The 16,437-nt window shown below is 38.3% G+C and overlaps 1 protein-coding gene across 3 annotated transcripts in view; it reads right to left on the bottom strand.

The window, feature by feature from the left end:
• Positions 1 to 16,437, bottom strand: part of CTNNA1 (catenin alpha 1) — a 315,689-nt gene that overhangs the window by 137,329 nt on the left and 161,923 nt on the right. For all 3 annotated transcript variants that reach the window (XM_027606834.1, XM_027606835.1, XM_027606836.1), the window contains exons 2-3: positions 13,416 to 13,522; positions 11,746 to 11,941 (exon numbers count right to left, since the gene is read on the bottom strand). In XM_027606834.1, coding sequence (XP_027462635.1) covers positions 11,746 to 11,941; positions 13,416 to 13,520 — 301 coding nt within the window. In that variant the 5' untranslated portion in view covers positions 13,521 to 13,522. The remainder of the gene's footprint in view (positions 1 to 11,745; positions 11,942 to 13,415; positions 13,523 to 16,437) is intronic.

Genomic DNA, 16,437 nt, shown 5'->3' with positions numbered 1-16,437 from the left:
ACCAGTCCCAGCCATCAGGGGATCACATGAAAAGAGACATCCACAACAATAAGAGGAGAACACAGGATGCAAAATATACCAAGATGGCAAGGGGAAAGTCAGGATAACAGTAAGAAGCCAGAACTCAAAACAAGAATATGAGAAAAATCAGCTGATTTCTTGGTAACTTTAATGAAGAAAATGATCACAGTAATCTGAAAATCCAATTAACTTAACTTTAACCTTTGTCAAAATGTTAAATATTTCTCTGCTATTGCTCTTCCAGAGCATCATTATTAACACTTTTTGAAGCCCATAATCAACATTCCAGGGTAGGAATACTTGTTTGTCAATTTTCTCCTGAGAAAAAATCAAAGAGCCCATATAGAAGATCAAGCACCTGATTCCAACCTGATTAAAAATCACACTAACAAGACCAAATTAAAATGCAATCTTTCACATACCCACACAAAGCTATCTTTCAAGTCTTCACATCATGAACTACCTAAATCAGATTCCACTGTCTCCTGTCTACCTCTCAAACCCTACTCAAAGGAAGTCTCTTGACAGTTGCTTTGTCCTGATCACATCTGCCTTTTAACATCTATCTTCCAGGCTGCCTGTATTAGATGTGGATACATCAGTCTGAGGCTGTCAACATCTGCACTGGACAGGAGACCAATTTTCACCTCCTTCAATCTGACTCTAGGCAGTTGCCAGGGAGAAAATTATGCCTCGAGAACCTGACAGCTTGTGCTCAATATCCTTTTGTCAAGGATAAAATACATCATTATTTTCCTTAAAATTGCCTTGCCACATATGTATATGTATGTATATATACATATATATATAAAATACATATACACAGACATATATACACATACACTTACATATACAGGTGCACAAATACCTCTCCATATATGTGTGTATTTATTTTTCTCCCTATATACAAGTGATTCAAGCTGTACCAAGGAAAATGGCACCTATGTACTCAATTTTACTACACAATTACCGAGATAAACAAAAGAATGTCTCTTTAAAAATTAAAGTAAATATAAAGTAAGAGAATGTCTCTTAATTATCAATTAAAAACCCTCATTGCCTATCCCTTCTTTATGATAATGTCCTAAGAGACCATCAGTTTTATCTGAGTAATTCTGTGCTTTCAACATTTAAAAAAGCTGAGAAGATATCTGTGTAACAAGACCATTAAAGAGTATACTCACAAATAAACTATAGCTACTAAGATCATTCAGGTGCTAACAAACTCAATAGTTTTAACTCTTGTTTTAGCAGACCAATAAATACTGCTTTTTTGCTCTAAAAGTGACAAAATATTTTCTATAGAAAAGGTGGTTCTTGTAACAATTCAGACTTAGTATTGAACAACATTGAGTACTCTCAATTAAAGTCCTACTTCCACTCAAAGACAATGCACTTGCACTATAATCAAAGCTTACCTAAAATAGAATACCAATCCAAAAGCCAGAACTTGAAAAGAAAAGCCTGCAAAGAAATCTTAAGACAAATACTACCTAAACATAAATGAACATGAAAAAGGGGAAACTACAAGCCAAACATTAAAATATTTTTTTGGTTTTTTTTTAAGATTTTACTTATTTGACAGAGAGAGAAACAGGAGAGAGGGAACACAAAGGAGGGGGAGTAGGAGAGCGATAAGCAGGCTTCCCGCTGAGCAGGGAGCCGGATGCAGGCCTCGATCCCAGGACCCTGGGATCATGACCTGAGCCAAAGGCAGACGCTTAACGACTGAGCCACCCAGGTGCCCCAAAGTATTTGCTTTCTATTTACTGGACAAGAATATTCAGTAAAAGAATTTACCCTATTTTCACGAACTTCCAGCCATTTGAGAAGAAGGGCTATCTGGTTCCACTATTAAATGTTTTCTCAAGGGCAGTCTAGGTGGCGTAGTCGGTTAAGTACCTGACTCGGTTTCTGCTCAGGTCGTGATCTCAGGATCTCAAGGTTGTCAAAGGGTCCATGGTCAGCTCGAGGACTCTCTCTCCCTTTTCCCCTGCCCTTCCCCCTGGGCACCTCCAAGCCTAGTAAGACATAACTCAATCGTTGAGAATGTGGTAAAATTCCAATCGACAAGAAAAACAACAGGGATTCAACCAATCAACAAAGGAGGATGAAGGTTTACAGATACCTACCACTGCCCTAGGGTCTCTCACAAGCACCATGAAGAATGGTCAACATCAGTTCCCACCAAATAGAGCTCGTTTTTTTAAAAGGAAGTAGCATTTTACATCTATAAAGATAGCAGACAATATCCAGACTATCCCATTACTTGTCAAAAAAATTTGCTTCTACTCAATACCACTTTATTATACCCTTATTCCTTTGGAGAACTCTCCCCCATTCCTCATGTCCTAGGGTGAACAAGGGATCCAGGCTAGCTAGAAACTGATTCAGTGCTGAGGATGACCCAAGCAAAGCTAACCAGTCCCCTCTATGACTAAAATATAGAGGCAGAGGAAGAAAAGTTCTCTTTCTGCTAGGGTAACAAAACTAGGATGACCACCTCAAACTACATCTTGTCCAATATGTACATATGAAAACAGAGGTAAGCTCAATGGAATATTATGTAGCCATTAAAAAGGGATGAGATTGTGCCATCTGCAACAACATGGATGGACCTAGAGGGTATAAGCTAAGTGAAATAAGTCAGACTGAGAAAGACAAATATCTGGGTGCCTGGGTGGCTCAGTTGGTTAAACGACTGCCTTTGGCTCAGGTCATGATCCTGGGGTCCCGGGATCGAGTTCCGCATCGGGCTCCCTGCTCAGTGGGGAGTCTGCTTCTCCCTCTGACCCTCCCCCTTCTCATGTGCTCTCTCATTCTCGCTCTCTCAAATGAATAAATCTTAAAAAAAAAAAGACAAATATCTTATGATTTCACTCATACGTGGAATCTTAAAAAAAAAAACAGAATCAGACCTATAGAGAACAAACTGATGGATGCCAGGGAAGGGCGGGGAGGGGGGTGGACAGGGAAAGTAAGTGAAGAGGAGTGGGAAATAAAGGTTACCAGTTGTGAAATTGAAAGTCACAGGAATAAAAGGCATAGCATAAGGAATACAGTCAATAATTTTTTAACAGCAATGCATGGTGACAGATGGCAGCTATACCTGGGATGAACACAGCATAATATATAAACTTGTCCTATCACTATGTTGTATATCTGAAACTAATATAACATTGTCTGTCAACTACATTCAAATAAGGAGGGAAGGAAGGAAGGGAGGGAGGGAGGCCAGCAGGTAGGGGGAAGGAGGGGAGGGGAGGTAAAATGAAATAAATGGAGTCAAGTGATGAAGAAAGCCTTACATCCTTTGAGTCACTCAAAGCTAACTATCCCTGAACTCAAAATCTACTCCTGGAATTCCCAATTACGAAGGCCCATAAACTCCCTTTTTGCTTTAACAACTCTGAACTAGATGCATTTCTGTCACTTGTAATTAGTGAGGTTATAGAACATAAGCAAACTAAGATATAACCCTTCTGGAGAACAATTTAGGAACACATTTTAAAAGTCCTACAACCTGTATATGTCCCAAAGGAAATGGCAGTTACATGGGTATACACATATGTAAAACTTCATCAAACTGTATACTGATTTGTGTACTTTGTTGTATATAATTATACTTTAATTTGTAAAAAAAAAAAAAAAAAAAAAAATCTGTGCCCCTGTATTTCTACTCCTGGACATGTATCTTAATGATACAATTTTTAAAAGGGGGCAGGGAGGGTGACACTGTACATGTTCACACTCTTGAGCATTATTTATATCAAAAACATAAAAACAACTTTTAAGCCCAACAGGAAAATTATGCAATAAAAGTAGTTTTAAATATTATAAATTCCAAAGTTACACTAAATTTAAAAATGCCTATAATTAGTGTAAAATTTTTTACAAGACAATAAAATGCTATCAAAGCTAGAATTAAAACTAGGGTAAAATGCATATGCATTTAGCCAAGTACTTGAAAGGAAACACAAAGCTATATAAATATAAAATACTATTTATAATTATTCAAAAAATGAAATAGTGTAAATCTAAAATAACAAGTAGAGGACTTATATGTAAACACTGATGAAAGAAATCAAAAAAAGATATAAATAGAAGGAAACATTTTTGTAATGGATTAGATGATTCAATATATTAAAAATATAAATTCTCCTCAAATAAATAGAAGGAAATATTTTTGTAATGGATTAGATGATTCAATATATTAAAAATATAAATTCTCCCCAAATTACTAATCGTTTAATATAATTCTATCAAAATTGCAGATTTTTTGTAGATACAGATAAGCTTATCTAAAATTTGTATGAAAAACAAAAGAGATAGCATAACAATTCAGAAAAATATTAAGTGGGAGCAATCATTCTATCCAATTCTGAGACTCCTACAGCAATAGCAATAAAGACCATGTGGGTACTGGCAAAGGAAAGACACAGTGATCAATGGAACAAAATAAAGAACCCAGAAATAATCCCACACAAGCACAGCTGACCAATTTTTAGTAAGGGTGCAAAAGCAATTCAATGGAGGAAAAAAAGTCTTTCCAACAAATGGTACTGGGGCAACTACGTGTCCCTGGGGTAGGGGGGTGGGGGAGAATGAATTCTTCCTAAACTTTACATGTTATACAAAAATTAACCCAAAATGAGTCATAGATTTAAATGTAAAACATAAAACTAAAAAACTTTTTTGAGAAAACCCTCATGAGCTAAACCCTGGTGAAGAATTCTTAGATACCAAAAGCCCAATTCATGAAGGGGGTCAATAAACAGGACTTATTCAAATTAAAGACTTTTACTATGCAAAACACCTGTTAACAGGATGAAAAGACAAGCTAGATTCACACCATGGAGTATCACAGAACACTACCGAACAACAAAAAGTTAGAAACTATTGATATACCAACTTCAACGGCTCTCAAGAGCATCATGCTGACTAAAAAAAAGCCAATCTCAAAAGGTCATACACTGATTCCATTTATACAATTTTCTTGAAATGATAGAATTAGACATGGAGACAGAGGAACTGCAAAGGGTGTTGGGGCTAAACAAATGTACACAAGTGATAAAACCAGAGAGTTACACACAGATATTGTGCCAATGTCAATTTCCTGGTGTTGATACTGTACCATAGTTCCATAAGATAAAATCACTAGGTGGTACCTGGGTGGCTCAGTCGGTTAAGCCTGCCTTCGGCTCAGGTCATGATCCCAGGGGCCTGGGATCAAGCCCCGCATTGAGCTCCCTGCATCGCACTGGGCTCCCTGCATCGGGCTCACTGTTGGGCAGGGAGCTTGCTTCTCCCTCTCCCTCTGCCATTCCCCTCCCTCTTTGGCTCTCTCTTTCTGTCAAATAAATAAATAATCTTTAAAAAAAAAAAAAAGATATAACCACTGGGAAACTCAGTAAGAGATATACTGAACCACTCTGTGCTATCTTTGAAAATCCCTATGATTCAAAATTAAAAGTTAAGAAAAATAAAATTCACCTGTTAAGTGACTTTTTATTAGTGTAAACAAACACTAAAGCAAACAGTGTAATAGAATTTTTCTGACTTGATGAAAACTGGTACAGCAGAATCTTAATGGCTTTAAGCTGAGGAGAATACACTGATACTAGGTAATTCCCCCTGGAGTTTTTAGGAGCACACACTGCTTTAACACATACCCTAAATGATTCGACTTACAGGAAAATAAATTATTGCAATTTTTCACACACTAGGCCCCTCATTTTTATCCCTAAATAAGATCAGCATCTGCTCAGGCCAAGCTGGAAGTTGACCTGCATAACTGGCCCATTCTCCCTCTCCCACTATTACAGCAGTCCCTTCCTCAACAGCTCCGTCTTCCACCTCACCACTATGAAGGCTTCCTGACTATTGGTCGTGCTCCAGGCTCTCTCCCAACCCATTTAACTCTTCCTGCACACAGCTGAGAGACTCATCTCCCCAAAACACCGCTCCTTATTTCGTGTCACCCAGATGGCAGAACTTCTTAAAACAGGAAGAAAGTTAACGAGACATATTTCAGTTTAATTTAAGAAGAAAAAGAGCTTTAAAAATAAACATAAAGCAGTGCTGGGAAAATCTGTTTCCAGAGGTTAGCAGAGCCTGTATCAATTAGATATATTCAAGCATAGGGGAAACTGAACCTCGAGATCTATTCCAACCCCTATCATTTCCCTGAGAATTCTCCCTCCTTCACCTGACACTCCAAACTATCCTCTAAAATCTAGCTCCAGCCTCTTTCCTTCTGACCTTTCCTCCCAGCAGCCCTCTCCAAGCTGGGCCCTAACTATTCCCCCATGCACATCATGCAGTCTGTTTTTCTAACTGGATGACTGACTTTTTCCCCTCCCTCCTTTCAGCTTTCATGATCCAGTGCACCTTCAGGAAGCTTTTCCGATCCCATGCTTACTCTCCCATTCGTGCTATTAATTTACTTTTCATGTCCGAGCGTCCGGATTATAGGCTCTGGGACAAACAGGAATAAAAGTCTCGTCTCTGCTGGCAGATGGCCTCACTTCAAAGAGACCACACGGTCACCCCGCCCTTTCCCCCGCTGTGGTTTCTCTGACACAAGATTTTTCCCAGGAAATACACTAACGTCCAGTGCACCAATCATCATCTATTTGGCCCTTTTGCTGAGCACATTATCATTAGAAGCAGTGCAGGACTACACCAAGGTGTACCTCAGCTTCTTTGGGCCCTCTCCTTCAACCACCCAGAAATGTCCGTGATACAACAGCAAGTCTCTGATCTTGGTCTTTGAGATCCAACTGTGAAATTCTCATCACTCTACTTCCAACCTAACATCACTGGTCCTTTTTTTAATGTCTGCTCTTCTTCAAACAAGTTTCATTTACACCTTTCCATCTCTGTCCCTTGGATGTCTCCTTCCCAGCTAAGAGCCCTCTTTTTCTCATCAGAGCACTATTCAAGGATTCATAAAATACACTGATACTCTTTTTCAGATATTGTTAAAATATATATATATATATATATAGTGTGTGTGTGTGTGTGTGTGTGTGTGTGTGTGTGTGTGTGTGTGTGTGTATACACATATATATATGAGGAGTGACTGCTAATACAAGATTTCCTTTTGGGGAGATGAAAACATTCTGGAATGAGATAATGGCGACAGCTGCACCACTTCGCGAATATACTAAAATCACCGATGTATATGTTTTAAAGGGGTGAATTTTATGTTATATGAATCACATCTCAATTTGTTTTAAAGGTAAGATTTTCCAACCCTATCCCTGTATTTACATTTGGCACTGGGAAGGAAAATTCATTGTAATTTTTGAGACAAGAGCCTTTTCTCCCACACTTCTTGGAGAACATAGTCAATTATCCTCTTTTTTTTTTTTTTAAGATTTTATTTATTTATTTGGGAGAGAGAATGAGAGAGAGAGCACATGAGAGGGGGGAGGGTCAGAGGGAGAAGCAGACTCCCCGCTGAGCAGGGAGCCCGATGCGGGACTCGATCCCGGGACTCCAGGATCATGACCTGAGCCAAAGGCAGTCGCTTAACCAACTGAGCCACCCAGGGGCCCTCAAATGCAAAGAAATCTAATTCTACTTTATTACAGTCCTCTGTGAAGCTTTAGGTAAATCACAGTCTGTGTTTTAGCCATCAAAATCCTAGAGGAGAACATAGGCAGTGACCTCTTTGACATCGGCCACAGCAACTTCTTTCAAGACACATCTCCAAAGGCTAGTGAAACAAAAGCAAAAATGAACTTTTGGGACTTCATCAAGATAAAAATCTTCTTCACAGCAAAGGAAACAGTCAAAAAAACAAAGAAGCAACCCACAGAATGGGAGAAGATATTTGCAAATGACACTACAGATAAAGGGCTGGTATTCAAGATCTGTAAAGAACTTCTCAAACTCAACACCCAAAAAAACAAATAATCAAGTCCAAAAATTGGCAGAAGACATGAACAGACACTTCTCCAAAGACAACATACAAATGGCTAACAGACATGTGAAAAAATGTTCATCATCATTAGCCATCAGGGAAATTCAAATCAAAACCACATTGAGGTACCACCTTACACCATTTAGAATGGCAAAAATTGACAAGGCAAGAAACAACAAATGTTGGAGAGGTTGTGGAGAAAGGGGAACCCTCTTACACTGTTGGTGGGAATGCAAGTTGGTACAGCCACTTTGGAAAACAGTGTGGGGGTGCCTCAAAAAATTAAAAACAGAGCTACCCTATGACCCAGCAATTGCATTACTGGGTATTTACCCCAAAGACACAGATGTAGTGAAAAAAAGGGCCATATGCACCCCAATGTTCATAGCGGCAATGTCTGCAATACAAACTGTGGAAGGAGCCGAGATGTCCTCCAACAGATGAATGGATGAAGAAGATGTGGTCCATATATACAATGGAATATTACTCAGCCATCAGAAAGGATGAATACCCAACTTTTACATCAACATGGATGGGACTGGAGGAGATGATGCTAAGTGAAATAAGTCAAGCAGAGAAAGTCAATTATCATATGGTTTCACTTATTTGTGGAACATAAGGAATAGCAGGGAGGACATTAGGAGAAGGAAGGGAGAAAGGAAGGAGGGGAAATAGGAGGGAGAGATGAACCATGAGAGACGATGGACTCTGAGAAACAAACTGAGGGTTTCAGAGGGGAGGGTGTGGGGGGATGGGTTAGCCCAGTGATGGGTATTAAGGAGGGCATGTATTGCATGGAGCACTGGGTGTTATACGCAAACAATGGATCGTGGAACACTACATCAAAAACTAATAATGTATTGTATGGTGACTAACATAACATAATAAAATAAAATTAAAAAAAAATCATAGTCTGTGTTTTATACCAGTAGAAATTCAGAGCACTTAGGTCAGAGTTTCGTTTAAGTGCTCAGAACCACTGAAGCCAGGGCCGGGAAAGGTGTATTACCTTTTGCTGCCTAACAAATTCTCCCCAAACCTGGTAGCTTAAAATAAACATTTATTATCTCCTGAGTCTTCTGTGGGTCAGGAATTTGGAGTTGGTTAGGGCTGGCATCTTTTAAAACCTGACTGGAGCTGGAGGATCTGCTTCTAAGGTGGCTTACTCAGAAGCTTGGCAAACTGGTACGGGCGCCTGGGTGGCTCAGATGGTTAAGCATCTGCCTTCAGCTCAGGTCATGATCCAGAGTCCTGGGATCGGGTCCCGCATCGGGCTCCCTGCTCCTTGGGAGCCTGCTTCTCCCTCTGCCTCTCTCTCTCTCTCTCTGTCTCTCATGAATAAATAAATAAAATCTTTAAAAAAAAAAAAAAAAGCAGCAGCAGCAGCTTGGCAAACTGGTACTGACAGCCTCCCCCAAAGTTAATAATCCATGAGAAAGAGCCAGGCAGATACTATACTCTCTTTATGACTTTGCTTTGAAAGTAGATAATATCACTTCTACCACACTCTATTCTTTATAGAGTCAAAGTCAGGCTCCACTTTTTTAAGGGAGGGGTGTCAAAGAATCTACAAACATATTAATGCCACTACAGGGTTTCAAATGATGAGTAAACAGCTTCAACAACATAACCAACAAGGCTTGGTTGATTAAAGAATACACACTTAACCATTTTCATAATATGTACTTTGTTCTATTTATGAGAGAGAGGTTTCATCATCACTTGTTAAGATTCTCAAAAAAAAAAAAAAAAGTAAGCCAACAGAGAAAAGCAAGGCACTTCAGCTTTTCGTATCTGATGCAGTAATGATGATGGGAGGCAGTTATATTTTTGTTTTAGCTTTTTCTTATTTTGCAAGGAGAGAAGGCAAATTATGGTGAATAGATCATGATCATAAATAATTGCAAAGTTGGCCTAGGACAGACAAGTACTTATGATTCAGAGCCACATAAAAGATTTCCTCAGATATAAATAAAAACAAGAAAACAAATTTAGATATGCATTCAAAACTGTGGGGGCTCTTGGGGGGAAAGAGGTGCAATGCCATAATTGCTACAAATTTGCATCAGAGAAACTTCTTAAACAAGGAACATATATAGAGTGAAATTAAAAGTTACCTGTAACTTTTCAAAATAAATGTCTTAGTTTCTAGACTCAAGGAATCATTTGCTGAAATTCATCAGGTGCTACTATTTTCAGGCAAAAAGGCCTGGGAGCAAACTTTCTCAAAGGACAATGAAATAAGAGCCATTATGATTTCCTTAACAAGAAACTCAAAAATTGTCCTGAACTAGACAATTTAACTGCTTTAAAATAAATTCATTCAAAGCCCACTCTACTGGGATGAATAATGTCCCCCAAAACTCATACCCACCCAGAACCTATGAATGTGGCCTTATTTGCAAACAGGGTCTTTGCAGACATAATCAAGTAAAGATGAGGTCATACTGGATTTAGGGAAGACCCTAATTCAAAGCTTGATATCCTTTTAAGAGGAAACTTTGTACAAAGAGACATATAGGGAGAATGCCATGTGACAAAACAATAAGGAAGAGACTGAATGCAGTGACAAGTCTACAAGCCAAGGATTGCTGGCAAACACAAGAAGCTAGGAGAGAACATGCAACAGATTCTTGAGCCCCCAAGAAAGAATCAATCCTGCTGACACCTTGATTTCAGATATCTGGCCTCCAGAACTGTGAGAGAGTAAATTTCTGTTGCTCTAAGCCACTAAGTTTATAGTAATTTATGTTATGACAGCCCTAGATAACTAATATATCCACCCATATTACAGTTAGTAATAATGAATTTAAATGTCATCACTTACAGTATTAGAAACATTTATCTTCAGCTTGAAAATTAAGAAAAATATTTAACATTCAAAGTTCTTAGTTCACACATTCAGAACAATTGGAGATAGCATGCCCATTTAAGGCACTGCCCCTTTTTTGGGTACTGTCACAGGATGAATATGACATTAAGACTCCAATGGACTATGCACACTACTGTCAGCCATCAGAGATTCAGTGAAGTTCACCCAAAGGTCAATAAAGCAACTGTAAAGAGTAGGAGCTCAGTTCACCTTAGTTGATATCCAACAGCTTCACAAAAACCTGTCTTTAAGTCCTCCTGCTGAACAAGAAGTTTAACACAAAACTACAAGTTTCAAGAATTTAATGTTTCACATGTAAAGTCTTCTTATCATACTTGCAGCTTCATAATAACGAGTTTTTCTAATAGGCACTACTGCCAGGCTGTGGGTTACAATTCCACTTTTTATTAATTCTGAGTTTCCCCAAAAACAGGATTCCTTTAAGCCCAGATTTGTTTTTATTTCATACTCAAACCACTTCAAGTATGCATGGCTAATTTAACATACCAGCCTAACCGAATGAGGCAACTTCTAGGGTATTTTCAGAATGGCTGGACATTTTTCCATTTTATCACCCCTGTATCTACAGCATGAACTAAAAAGAGGTATTATAGAGGATGAAAGGTAAACTTCTGCCCCATTTATGTCCTATTAAACTGTTGCTGGAACATTTCTAAGACTCAACTTTTAGGATGCCCAAAGAAGCGGATTCAGATTCTCCAAACACAATGTTTCTTTGTTAGTGTCTCTCCTGATTAAAAGTGAAGCCAGTACAACTTAATCCATCTCCCGTAAATGAATATTTTAAGTTACTGAGCAACTGGCAAGCTTAAGAATGAGAGTAGTGGCCACAAGTCACCTTCAAGGATCAATTTTCTAGACAAGCCCGCCTCTCTTTATATAAAAAGCAATAGTGACCTACCTTGTTTTCGAACATCCTCTACAGCAGCCACAAGCTCTTCTTTGAGAAACTGACTCTCCTTTGCAATTTTATCTCCCTTCTCCAAAAAATTCTCAGTTGCTTGTTCAACAGATGCAGCCAAAACATGGGCCTTCTTAGAACGGCCCCTCTTCTTATTTGAGGGCCCCTTACTATTGGTGTTTACCAGAGTTGTGACCTAAAAGTTTCATTTTTTTACAAATTAAACTGCAGTCAATTAAAATGAAAACAACAGAAAGACAAACATCTTTAAAGATTGGAATAGTAAATTATTCATAACAAAATGAAATATCACATTTATAAATTCCACTAAGCATTAACAAGTAACATGCACTCTCCATATTTAAGATATATAGCAACAATACTCAATTTAGGTCCCAAAATAATTTTGCTATCTCAATGTGCAAGACAAAAAATATTTTAATTTTGGGGCGCCTGGGTGGCTCAGTCGTTGTCTGCCTTTGGCTCGGGTCGTGATCCCAGGGTCCTGGGATCAAGCCCCACATCGGGCTCCCTGCTCAGCAGGAAGCCTGCTTCTCCCTCTCCCACTTCCCCAGCTTGTGTTCCCTCTCTCACTGTGTCTCTCTCTGTCAAATAAATAAATAAAATCTTTAAAAAAAAATTTTAATTTTTCAAACATGATAACTTGGTTTTAGTTTCATTTTACAAATTAAAAACTGATAGAAACATGTTAAGACATCTCTACACGTCATCATGAAGTCCCCAGAAAGAGGTTAACAATGAACTTGCTAGCTTTACATGGACGTCACATTTTCCACTGTTTTCAACCTGTGTAAAGTATTTTAAGGTAATCTGCTTCTGATTTTGTTTCACAGTTTATTCAAACAAATCTCAGCAATTAATTAGTAAAGGTCCTTAACAAAGAAAGGAAGGACTGCCCAAAGTAGCCTACTATGATGGTGCTTTAAGTCCCAGAACGTTAACCATCATTAATATATATAACACCAGATGATCTGTAGGTTGAAGATGACTATAGATTTGTTATTAGCATAGCTTGCCACACAAAAGACCTGCCTAGAACTAACTGGATGGGCTTCAAGAAGGTAAATATTCATGAGTCTTACCACACACTTCTACATTATATATATTAAAATATATAAATATATATGTATGCATGTATACATGTTTATATGTATCTGTAATACTCGCTGCTAACAATTAGAAATGGCATCACACTGTGATATTTGTAACAAAACATACCAAACCTACACCCTCAAATTACCTGTTAACTGATCCTAGACAAGGAAAAGTCTGTTAAGAACAGTAAGAGACAAGAGTCAAGGTTTCACAGCCCATCTTTCTTGAATATAACCTATACCTTCCAAAAAAAAGTGATGAAGAAATGATCTTCAAAATACACATATTTGTTAAGTTGCATTACATACCACTTATCCCCTATTATTTCCAATAAGACTCAAGGAAATGGCAGTAACTATGCTCCTATATGGTTAAATGAATGCATGCATCAAAATTTAAATAATTAGTGGTGCCTAATCATCTAAATACTATTAACCTAAACTCAACTACTCAAATTAAAGCTTTGAGCTAAATCTGCTTTGCTCTGTGTTTGTTTACCAGGCCTACTACTATGTAACCATATTACAACTATGTATTTGTTTGCAGATTCTTACCTGTGTAACAAGAGGCTCCAACAGTCTTTCAACTGCCAAAGTCCTGATCTCTAGACTTTTAGGGTCCCATTTAAAGTTTATGTTGCCTGCGTGGACAGAAGTCATTTCTGAAAAATAAACAAAAGGTCAAAGTGAGGCAAACATCAAACACTAACATGAAATATATAACAAATCATCTCCCACTTTTAAAAGACTTTTTAGGGTGCCTGGGTGGCTCAGCTGGTTTGGGCGACTGCCTTCGGCTCAGGTCATGATCCTGGAGTCCCTGGATTGAGTCCCGTATCGGGCTCCCTGCTCGGCAGGGAGTCTGCTTCTCCCTCTGACCCTCCCCCCCTCATGTGCTTTCTCTCTCTCTCATTCTCTCTCTCTCAAATAAATAAATAAAATCTTTTTTTTAAAAAAAAAGACTTTTTATGTCAGCAAAGCATAATTCCAGATAGGAAAAAAAATTCCTACTAGCCTGCACAAGAGGGCCTGATTAACTCTGACCTCTTACACTTTGAAATGTTGAGCTTATAAACAGCAGAGGTACTATAAGAGGCACTCCCAAACACATAGGGCCCTTTCCCTTTGGGCTTCTCTGGCACCAGGCCATTCCTACTTTTTTTTCCATACCAACTTAGAATCAGGATGAAAAGCTAAAGTGAATGAAGGCCTGATTCTGATTTTTCTTACTCCACAACATTTATAATACAGTATTACATAAAAGGCATAATCCCTTCATTTTTTGATTGCTTCTTAGAGACTATCTTGTCTTACTCTATTAAAACATAATGCTTAAGTCCACTGCCTCTGCACCTACAGCTATTATCACTCATAGCCAGAAGAAATTTCAAGTTGTACTTAGTCAAGTTATCAATGTATCAGTATCAAGGTAAACTTCCATTAGAGAGAGGCTTTAAGACTAGGGGAAAAGACTTCAATGAAAACACCAACAGTTAGTGTCTGCTTCTAAAACTAATGCCTGAAAGATTAAAAAAAAAAAAAAAAAAAGACAGGAGGTACATAACTGAAGTAAACACTAAACTTTCCAGACAACCAACTTGATATTTAAAACCTTAAAAGAATATGTTCTTGTGACCCAGAAATTCTACTTCTAGAATTTTATTCTAAATGAAAAATCAAGGTGCATGTAAAACCTTGGATACAATGAGGTTCACAACAGCACTGCATATGATCATTAAAAATTATAAACTACCGGGGCGCCTGGGTGGCTCAGTGTTAAGCGTCTGCCTTCGGCTCAGGTCACGATCCCAGGGTCCTGGGATCGAGCCCCGCATCGGGCTCCCTGCTCCGCGAAAGGCCTGCTTCTCCCTCTCCCACTCCCCCTGCTTGTGTTCCCTCTCTCACTGTGTCTCTCTGTCAGATAAATAAAATCTAAAAAAAAGAATTATAAACTACCTAAATTTCAGAGTTCCCTGAATAAATAAATCACATCACCAACCACACATTACTGTGCTGCTCTTAAGAAACAATGTTTACAAAATTTAGGAAAAACAAAAAAAGTGTTCTCGTTGCCCAGATCTCTTTTTTTTTTTAAGATTTTATTTGTTTGACAGAGAGAGAGTACAAGCAGGGGGAGCAGCAGTGGGAGAGGGAGAAGCAGGCTCCCCACTGAACAGGGAGCCCAATGCGGGGTTCAATCCCAGGACGCTGGGATCATGACCTGAGCCAAAGGCAGGTGCTTAACCAACTGAGCCACCCAGGTGCCCCACCCAGGTCTTTATTTCTGTTAAACACCAATTCCCATTAAAGGGAACCAGGACTCCTCCCAAAAAGGGGTGGGGGGGGCTCTTCGGGTCTGAGCTATGTTATTCTGCAGAATGCAAAGAAGGGTACAAAGACTAATCTATCAAAACACAGAGGAACCAAAGGCTCCACCAGCCAATTTATGACAAATTGAATATCAAAAAGCATGAGGACTGCAACTGCCTGATTGACAGGTACGCAGGTAGGTAAGTACATAGAAAGATATCCTATGACCATAGAGATTCTCAAAAGAAAAAGGGAATTTCTTTATCATAAATGTAGAACAGAATTAGAAAATGACCATTTTGCAAGCCCCGGTGTAGTAACTGATTCTGGCAACAAAATTACCAATGGATGTTAACACCATTAAGTGACAGGCTACTGGGGAACAGGATACTTTAAGATGCCAAAGTATCACTTGACAAGTTACTTACTAATTACAGAGGCCAAGACATACCTTTACAAATTTGCCATCTAATGGCCACCTTCTTAAACAGATAACTAAACTTAGCATCACTATTAATGACAGACCTGATATTATATGCCTCCCAATATAAAGAAATGTATTACCTATTAAGTACTCTTGATGAAAAAAAGCTTTAGAAGTTTTTCAAAAGCCTCAGTGTTACTATAAAATGAGTAGCTGAGCAACAGCAAAAATAAATTAAGTGTTTAACTAGAGTCTACTAAAGCCTCTATGTAGAGATTCAAAACCTTTTTCAATGCCATGGATCCTTTTGGCAGTCTAGTAAAGTCTAAATGCCAACGTCTGTCCAATGGAAATACAGTATAAGCCACCTATGTAATTTTCAATTTTTTAGTAGCAACATTAGAAAGAATGGATGACTGCACACAATATATCCAAAAAATTTTAGCATATAAACACATTTTTTAAATTATTAGAAATATTTTACATAAGTATTAAGTGTCCAAATCTGGGATTTGCTTTACACTCAGGGCACACTTAAAGTCAAAGAAGCCACATTTCACCTGTTCAAGAGCCTCCTGTCAGCTTCTGTACTGAACAGGGCAGCTGTAACACCCTTCCTTCAATGTTTTTCATATGCATAAAACACAATCCAAAGGATTACAAAGGAAACACATATACTGAAATTTAGTTATCAAGATACTTTACAAATAAATGGATGATACAGTAATATATGTGCTTCTTTATTAGTATTACATAAGACTTAGCAAGAAGTCTGACTACTTCAAAGTAACAATGAACATGCACATTTTTCAAGGTAATGTAATTATTGCAGATATGAAAAGC

This window comes from Zalophus californianus, chromosome 5 (assembly GCF_009762305.2).
Source record: "Zalophus californianus isolate mZalCal1 chromosome 5, mZalCal1.pri.v2, whole genome shotgun sequence".
NCBI classification, from domain to species: Eukaryota; Metazoa; Chordata; class Mammalia; order Carnivora; family Otariidae; genus Zalophus; species Zalophus californianus.
Note: the sequence above shows the minus strand (reverse complement) of the source record. Positions and strands in the feature narration are given on the sequence as shown.